The 9,418-nt window shown below is 45.3% G+C and overlaps 1 protein-coding gene across 2 annotated transcripts in view; it reads right to left on the bottom strand.

The window, feature by feature from the left end:
• Positions 1-584: 584 nt before the first annotated feature.
• Positions 585-9,418, bottom strand: part of LOC119402777 (uncharacterized) — a 35,830-nt gene continuing 26,996 nt past the window's right edge. Inside the window, exons 6-7 of one of the 2 annotated variants that reach the window (XM_037669850.2) lie at positions 6,481-6,496; positions 585-830 (exon numbers count right to left, since the gene is read on the bottom strand). In XM_037669850.2, the coding sequence (XP_037525778.1) occupies positions 712-830; positions 6,481-6,496 (135 nt within the window). In that variant the 3' untranslated portion in view covers positions 585-711. The remainder of the gene's footprint in view (positions 831-6,480; positions 6,497-9,418) is intronic. The other variant, XM_037669849.2, reaches the window with a different exon arrangement.

The raw sequence follows: 9,418 nt of genomic DNA, 5'->3' as shown, positions 1-9,418 counted from the left end.
ATTTCAAAAGAGCAACATCGACGGCATCCACCCTCATAGCAATGATCCAGTTGTCTACGTTTTTTAGTGGCACAAGCAACGATGATTCTCTTGTTTCTCTTCCAAGCACTTCCGGTCGAGCGTTCACTTCCGGTTTTCCGAATATTCATAAAATGTATTTAAAAAGATAACACTGGTACGAAATCGATGGTAGCGGTTCAAGCTAAAGTTACATTGGATACATATGATATCGGAGCATAAGTTTACTTAAGGGTCAATCAACAATCAATATTATGAATCAAAATTAGTAGAATGAGTTCACTGAAAGAGCATGCGGTTTCCTTGTGAGCAGCTGGGATTGTTGCGGCACCTGGCAGAGCAGACCTCAACCACGCGCTTCCTTCTACTTGTCCTCTGAGATCCGCTACGGCAGCGCGATTAAACACTATGTTATCCCGAGGAATACACCAGGGCACAAGAACGCCGAGGTGTGAGTGCCAATAACCAGACAACCAAATCTAGGATTAGAGTCACCTCCTCTTTCTTGTAGTCGAACGAGTGTTTTTTGTTGTCGCTTAAACAATTTTTTTCTTCAGTGACTCTTTATTACCATTCCTCAAACTGTAGGAGAGAGAACGAATCTATTTCCTCGCATGTCGCCTATCTTTCTGAGCGAGAGCACGTCTAAGCCCACAACGCTAACCGTCGGAAACGGTCATCTCTTCGTGGCCGTCACTTGCTGCACCTGCAAACGTTGAGCACGCAAGTGGCTCGGTCGTAGTGCAGCTTTCCGCAGTCCACCCTGCACTGCTCCGTCGTCCCTTTGAAACACGGGTCCATGTCATACAGATCTGCGCTCGAATACGAAAAAAAATGAATACAGGAGAATTGCAATAACGTGTGTTTGTAACCTGAGGAGGAAGGTATGCTTCATCATAACTGTCGTCATCATGATCACTTTAAGTTTTACGTCGAAATTTTTCTCCTGTCCCTCTTTCTCAATCTCGTTCTATACACCCATTTTCCGGACGCGCTCAAGCACCACCATCTTGGACTGATAACGTTGCAGTTAATAAACAAACAGTGCTACGGTGAACTAGCACCCACGAAAACGCTTGAGCCGGTACATTCAACGTTTCATGACCATGGTCATTTTATATAACGACGTAGGAAACCGGCAAAACAATCGCTTATCAGCCAAGATGGCGGCTCCCATGAATCGAACGGTATTATAACATTCCTTTATTGTCTTTTCAGAACACACTGAAAAGCAGGCAGCCTGGTCACGAGCTCAGAATCCTCGGTCGCGCCACCTCGTTCTCCTCGTCTTCACTCGCTTATCCAAAAGCTGATATACAATAAATGGTCAAAACTTAGGTACGCTTCATCAGTTTGGGATCCATCTACAGTTCACCTAACATACATTCATGAAGCCATTCAGAACCAGCCCGCACGCTTCATCATGTCCAACTACTCCCGCACTGCAAGAATATCCGCCATCAAAACTAACCTTGATGTCCCTGACCTGTCATCAAAAAGGAAGCGCGTCCGTTTGTCGCTCTTTTATAAAATTCATCTAACGAACCCGGAAATAAAAAGTGACCGTCTCGTACCCACCCACTTACACATCAACGCGAATCGACTAAAACTTCAAGCTCTAAGAGCCAAATTGCGAGAAGAACATTTTCTTCAATTCATTCCTGCCAAAGGCAGCATCTGAATAGAACCGCCTCCGTCGCCATCAACCCAGACCGTTCAATTTTTCAAGCTGCCTTGCATAACATTGTATAAATGTAGATGTATTACCCGCCCCTATCTGCAACGCCGTTCGGCATTCAGAGTATTTTAAATAGATAAATACATGATTCAGCACAAATAAATAAATAAGTGATTCAGCAACACTGTGCTTCGTCACTATGCCCGTGACAAAGACAATACTGGAACGTTGAGCTCGGACGTCTTATCTGTTATGACAGGGCGATAGATAAGGAAATAAGCGATGGCGTCCGGTATCTTTTACAATGACGGCGCAATAATTAAAAAAAAGGGTTATTGTCTCAAAACACGTGACAACATGCTGTGGACCGCTGCTGCAGTGGCCATGACGCTCAGAAGTGCCCTTTCCTCTTCAAGAGCGTGGGCAATTTACTGGGTGACCGAAAAGCAACAATGGGGTAACAATAGGGTAACAATAAATACGAAGCTTTAGATTTCACAGTAGTGCGGACAGTATGCACCGTATGAGCAAAAAGTGTACACCACCGGCTTAGAAACACGTCAGCACACGACGCTGCTTAGGGTTGCTGGAATACAGTGGCGTAGGCAGAAATGTGTTTCGGGAGAAGGAGGGGGGGGGGGCACGTGCCTAGTGTCTGCCCCCTGGCTACGCCACTGCTGGAGTAGCCTGTGGAATGTGCTTAATAATTCCGTCCGTGGTTCATGCGTTGTGTAAGGATAGCTGTCGTACAACTGCCCATTGATAGCACCTCACAGACGCTATCATACAAACTGTGGTCGGGTACAAGTTCAGGAGGCAGCGGCACTTTCCCCTCAAAGGCGGATGCACACGAGCCTCCACCAATAGGCGCGCACTTCGGGTGACGTCATGAGCCGGACGGCCGGTGACCCCGCCGATGGAGAACATGCCTAACATGGCTGCCCGGGACTATTTCTTCAGTCGCGGAGGCAATTGGCTGCTGCGCTTCAGTCATCTGGGCGGGGCCTCTCCTGTCTGCTAAAGTTGTACCCGACTATAAGAGGCTTACTCTGAGTATTCCATATGCAACCGCAACGTCATTAACAATTACCGTCATATAATTGTTTACTTTCTCATTGTGTAGTTAGTTTTCGAACACCCAGTACATGTGGCCGGCACTTTCTCGTCTATCTGAATAACAAACAGGGACACGGGTTGAAAAACGGTTGACGTCACGTCTTAATTCTGCGTAACTCTGAACACTGAAGCAAGCGACGTTCTGCGGTGGCGCCCTCCACAGTGATGTCGCTCGAAAGCACGTGAACGCATGTCGCTCGAAAGCGACATGCGTTGACGTTCTGAAAGCAGTTGAAAGCACATCCACCCAGTTTTGACTAGTGAAGTGACACTGAAGCCCCATTCACACTTAAGAATTTCCGCTCGCTCGACAAATCGCGCGGCAGAGTGCGACCGGAATGAACACTCGTCGCGCCGATCGGTCCGAGACCAATTTTTGCCGCTGTGTGTGTGCGATAGAGAGAGAGAGAGAGAAAGAGACAACTTTAATAAACATAAGGCATACTGGTTACTGTGGGTGGAGCCCGAAAAACATCGCTGTCACAAGCCAATCAAGCGCTTGCAACCAGCAGCGCTGATGGCGTTCCAGTCCGGCCTTAATAGTAATGCGCGTTATGGGCGAGCGGGCGGGTGGAATGGGCCACGGTCGCACTGGAACGCTACCGCCTAGTTCCAGCGCGGCCGTATCTGCGAATACTAAATTCTACCAGACGCGGCCACAAACTGTGACATCACAAGCAAGGTCCTCCGTCATTTGAGACATCGCGCCACCACAGATGTCAAGCCCCAGTGTTTGCGCACGCCGCGGACAGTCAGAATTCTGCTTATGTTACCAGTTTAAATGCATTTCAATCTTGTTTTTCCTTTGTATGCCATAACTTGTTTTTTGTGAAGAGATTGAGGTACATAGGACATCGGATACCCCATTGCTGCATCAAAGCAGAATGGTTGCCCTGAAATAAACACGCAAGTGAAGAAATTGAATGCCAACCTGGAACAAATAAAAAGAATTACATGAAAATGGGCAGTTCACTGGCAAGAGTTCACTTTACACTAGAACGTTCCGAAGCACACGTGTCTGTCCATGTTCATTCTGCACTACACTGAATAAGATGTCACTTTTAGATAACTGCTCATGACTGTTAATCACAAATGGTTGTTAAGTTCAGTTCCCGCAAAGAAATTTTTTAAGAAGATGTTTGCGTTTTGCTGTAGATGCTTTGGAGGCCACGGTCGAAGCAATGTTTGTGACGTTAAAGGGCGCCTGTCTAAATTCACTCGTTTCTTTCTGCTACCTTAGAGATCGTTGTCCGAGACGGCCTTCCGCTCTCGCTCAGTACTGTACGTGCGGTACTCTAAATCTTTCAGATTTTGTTCTAAACATAACTTCTTTCATTAGCGTAGATGCTTTGGAGGCCACGGTCGAAGTAATGCTTGTAATGTTAAAGGGCGCCTGTCTAAATTCACTCGTTTCTTTCTATGACTTTAGAGATTGTTGTGAGAGACGGCACTCTGCTCTCGCTCATTAGAGTACCTGCGGAACTCTAAATCTTTCAGATTTTGTTCTAAACGTATCTTCTTTCATCTGCGTATACTCGCGGACAACTTTTCTTGGCAATGAAGGGAAAGCTACGGGGGCGGAGCGTCTGCACATGTACTGCTACGCGAAGTAGTCCGGTTTGGCGCGCGTCTCGTAACGCCGTGGAAAGTGATGGCTAGCGTTGCATTTCGACGCAAACGCTGCTTAGCGTCTAACGTACGGGCAAAAGGCGCGACTTTTTCACGCATGCAAAAACGCAAAGTGACAACGTATAAAGTAAAAGAAATACAAATATTTCGCTTGTGTGCGCTGCGTTCCGTCTCAAAAAGCTACATGTAGAAAATAAAGGAGTATTTTATATATCTCACGCAGAAAATACGGACGCAATTTCGGGACTACATTCATTAGCGGTAGGATACGTGCATTGTGGCTCTGTAGCCTTTGCTTCATTGCCAAGAAAAGTTGTCCGCGAGTATAGTTTGAGTATTCCAGAAGTTAATGTCCAGAGCGGCACGCAGGTGAGTTGGATAGAAGAAGTCGACGTTTGACCTGAAACACGTACTTTGTAATTCGCAAATAGTAGGCGCTGCGTCTGTACATTCGCACTAAGGTGTTAAACCATTAAGGCCCAAGCAAAAACTATTTGCTGAATATAATTGAAATTTCGCGCACTTATCTAACTATAGTAGACAATAACATCTGGCAAGTTTCATAGCGTTACATCTATTCCTTTAGAAGTTATGATACTGTACTTTAGAAAGTACGCTGGGCTCTTGCGATAGCAATGCAAGCTGGCTCGGCACACGAATAGCCAGCATGCTTGGCCCTTGCCATACTAATACAAAAGTTGTTTTGGCACATGCAACTTGTCAAAGCAGCGACGCATCATGCAAAGCGTTGCACCATACTTTTCGCAGCATCATTTCTATTTATCACAGACAGTGCACTTCAACCGTTTTTCAATCTTCTTGTGAAATGCCCATATGGATGGAGGGGACTGGCAGGCACACTGGACACGGAAGACTTCTTGATAGTTCTATTGTGTACGCGGCACAGGTAGTGTCTTGCAAGTATGCAGGTGAATGACAGCAGTCGACGCATAGAGGGTCTGCTAACCTCCAGTAGGTAGGCAGATCTTCTATGCATTCAGTGCAGCAATGTTGATGATCTGTGTAAATAGGTGCTTCCATCTCATTTTCCCACGAATGAAAATTCTGAAGTTATACGCAGCTTGATTGTGGAGGTGAATCTCTGCCATGGCAATATTGCTCCAGCTGCTGACAATGTTTCGTGATGGCACTACGTTTTCCTTTTGAGTTGATGATCATCTGCTTAAAGAGCGTAGTGGCTCGACTGTGTCATAGTTCATTGCCATAGCAACTATGCTATTGTCTTTGCCCTTTACGAAAAGAAACTCGTTTTCCGGATCAAAACATAAGCAGTCTTCCCGATTTCTTTCGTTCCATCAGGCAGAAGGCATTCATTCGCACAGCCGTCTTCCCCCTCCTCCTCAGCTGTTTTGGAGTGACAATTACTTCACCAAGAGGCTCTCGTATAACCCTGCCGGCATCTGTTGCAGTCTCCCGAGTCTCAAATGACCGTAAAAACGGCATTTTTCTGAAGAAAATACCTGGTTCGCTCTCTGAAGCAACCTACAACGCAATGCACATGTAAGCTCCCACAAAGGCCCAGTGTACTACAAAAAGTACACCAACATTTGATTACCCCTCAGAGCAAAACTGTGCACTACAGCTGATTCTTGCGCTTCGCTGCGGTTATATTGTACCTTTTGAAGCACAATCAATCTGTTTTTCCAATATATACAGCGTGAAACCTTAAAATAATTGAGAAAACGTAGTAGTCGTCACATGCGTTCGACGGGCGCTCGCTTTCCAAAAGTTTAACAACTCGTAGCACAGAAAAAATTGACTTGAGTCAGTATGTTCGATTAGGAGTGTCTTCCTGCAACCTTTAGCATAAAAAATGCTAATCAGAAAAATTAGAATATTGGATAGTGTATTTTCTATTCCAAAAAAATGAAGTGTACTTTGTAAAGTACGCTGGGCCCTAATGGGTTAATTGTGCTAGCGTCGCCTGCCAGGAAGCTAAAAAAATAGCAACGTTTGAGAGCGTCCACATAACTTGGATCGAAACAAACAAGGTCTAGAAAAGAAGCAAAATTACTCACCCTTTGGCACTGAGAGCTGTGGGATGAGAAAAAAAAGAACAGCACTTCATCATGCAACTAAAAGCCCAGAAACTCCGTTATTTGAAGAACAAATATTCAAGCAAGGAACGCAAACAATCGTTTCAATGCATAACGCCTCTGGCGTACTGACTACTAACTAATTTTAACCACTGTTTTCATTTGTATTTTAGCCACACCCAATCTTATGGTGTTCTCTAAAAGATATTTTCTTTGTAGAAAACAATCGCCGCAAGGGCGAAGCATTGAATGCGATAGCAACAAACTGGAGCGTCACGCAAAAAATGGCATGCAGCTCGAAACGTTCAGTGCGCTGCTCAAGCACAAAGGATGCACGAAAAGAACACATACAGGACGAGCGCGAACTAACAACGTTCACAGCTTGACAAAGCGCGCTGCTCAAACACAAAGAAAAATGCACAAAACGAACGCACAGGTATACACAGGACGAGCGCGAACAGCTGTCAGAGTTCTTACTTCTATGTGTTTGAGCAGCGCGGTCCTTTCTCAAACGCGACCGCTAAAGTGACATAATAAAGTGATTTTCGCCGTCGGCGACGCCCACGGCAAAAACTAGTCGTTTTATTGCAATAAAGGAATAGCCTAGGCCACGTGAGGGCCTTCAGTGTGCATGAGGTTTGATTTCTAGAGCTGTTCGATTCATAGTGTGGATTACATTACCAAAGAGCTCCCTCGATTTCTAATGAAAGTTTCATCCGGCAAATAAATGTCGCCGAGTAGCAGATAGATGTTAATATTACAAATTAATCACATTTAATTACACTAATTGTTAATGTGGTACAAATGACATTAATAAATTTCCTGTAAAGAATAATCCCGTGAAACCGTGTGTCGTGTGCTTCTGAGAGTAGTCTCCACAAACACGCTATTATATGCTTTTGTTGAGAAGCAACACGAAAAAAAAATGTTAGGCTCAAATTAAACCTAAGTTGAGCCTAGCTGTTACGTACGAATGTGCTTGGACAGTGACGTTATTAGTTGAATACAGTAGAGATCTTCGTTTTCGAAACTAAATAGCTTACATTAATCCGGACAAACGCGGGACGAATCGGCTTAACGAATTCAAGTTTGCCGCTCATTGTCGTCTGAACTTTAGCTGGTAGGGATGAACCATGACCAACTGCACGCACTACGTTGACTCGATACGACCCACGTGCAGACGTGAACGGGTCTTGTCGACGGCTCGCAGCCATCGACATGACCTGGTAATCCCTACCCTCAATTTTATATCGTTCTATTCCTCGCAACCATGCAGGGTCCCTCACAGGGTCCCTTACGCATTCGCCTAAAACGACGCGAAGGCGAAAGCCCTCTTTTTTTTCTCAGTCGATATATTAATCCTCCCCGGCCCCCATCCGAAAGTTTTCTGCGCCTAAGGTGATTTGCACTGCCTCCGAGATCGGAGGCACTGTAAGGTTTGTGCACTTCATCTGGTTTTGCACTGCCTCCGTGAACCACCCACCTTTGAGCAAGCGGTGCTGTCATGGGATGGCGTCATCATGTGAAGTCACACTATGTGACGTCCTAATGGCGTCTTGATGATGTCGCAACTTTTGGCTATCTGTCGACGTCATGATGAAGTCATATGTTGACGTCATCATGTGATGACGGTTTTTTTATTCATCGCTCGTGTTGACGCCGACGGTCATTTTTCGCCCTTGATGAGGCACCTAAGGCTTTCGTCTTAGTAATTTGGATGTGCTATGGTGTCTCTGACATCGACACAAGCGCCGCACCAACCTCGTTAGACGAGGTTATGTAAGAGCTGTCCAACCGGTCTACCTGACTTCCAATCCGATCTGGGTTTTTCGAAAAAAAAACAAAAGTTTTATGGTATAATTAGGGTACACTTTATCCTGAAACCAATATGCGTAACATTAGCCTTGTTCGAATACACAGCGCCTAAGGAAACACACACACAAATGGCAAGAACGAGGACAGCGCCCGTCTTTATTCTTGCCCTTTGTGTGCGTGTTTCTTTAAGCGCTGTGTATTCAAATGGATCCTTACCAACGAGCTCACTACAACACCCTAATAATATTGTTATGAGTTCAGATTTGCACAATGTTGTGGTAGTGTGTTTTACGTCACGTTACGAAATTATTTGTCTTTTGTGTTTTTCCTGTCCATATATGAAGCCATACAGACCATCGACCTTGCATGCGTACATGAGAACTTACTTTACTTACCTGAACTCGTGCCCAAATATTTGTGACATGTGCTATTGCATCGTACTGCGCTTGCACATCTCGTGTTCTGCTGTGTGAGATATTTTGTGCCCTTTTTATTTTTTCTTGTGTAGCGCTTTTTGTTTTTGCTAAGCCAGAAGGAGTAGCCGGTGCCGCCATTGAGGCACGAGTCTCTTCTATACATTATATTTATAAAAAAAAAAATACTGGGGCAGCTATACGCACTCGAAGACTGAGGAAACAGTGGAGCTAATGGCGTTCCCTTCCTTCTTTCCCTCCTCCTCATCCTCACTTTCCTTTCTCCCCCTTTGCTATACTATAGTGTACAAGACTATGCAATGCTTTACCTTCTCTCCTCCTCCTTTCCCTCCTCCTCGGCGTCACTTCCCTTTCGCACCCCTTGCTGTACTATACTCTACATGACTATGCTAGTCTTCACCCCTCTCCCCTCCTCCTTTCCCTCCTCCTCAACCCCACGTTACTCCTCCTCATCCTTACTTACCACCTTACCACCCCCTTGCCATAGAAGTGGGTGGTAAAGTGGAACTATACAAGGCTATGCTATGCTTTCACATGATTCCCATAAATGCTTGTTATCCTCCGTGCCTCTTGCTTTTCATCTATTTTTCTCTCTCTCTCTATGCTAGCGTGCCTGGATAGCCGAGTGGTTACGACGCTCGCCGTCTGATCGTGGGTACACGGGTTCGAAT

This window comes from Rhipicephalus sanguineus, chromosome 8 (genome assembly GCF_013339695.2).
Source record: "Rhipicephalus sanguineus isolate Rsan-2018 chromosome 8, BIME_Rsan_1.4, whole genome shotgun sequence".
Lineage (NCBI taxonomy): Eukaryota > Metazoa > Arthropoda > Arachnida > Ixodida > Ixodidae > Rhipicephalus > Rhipicephalus sanguineus.
This window is presented reverse-complemented; position numbering and strand designations above follow the sequence as displayed.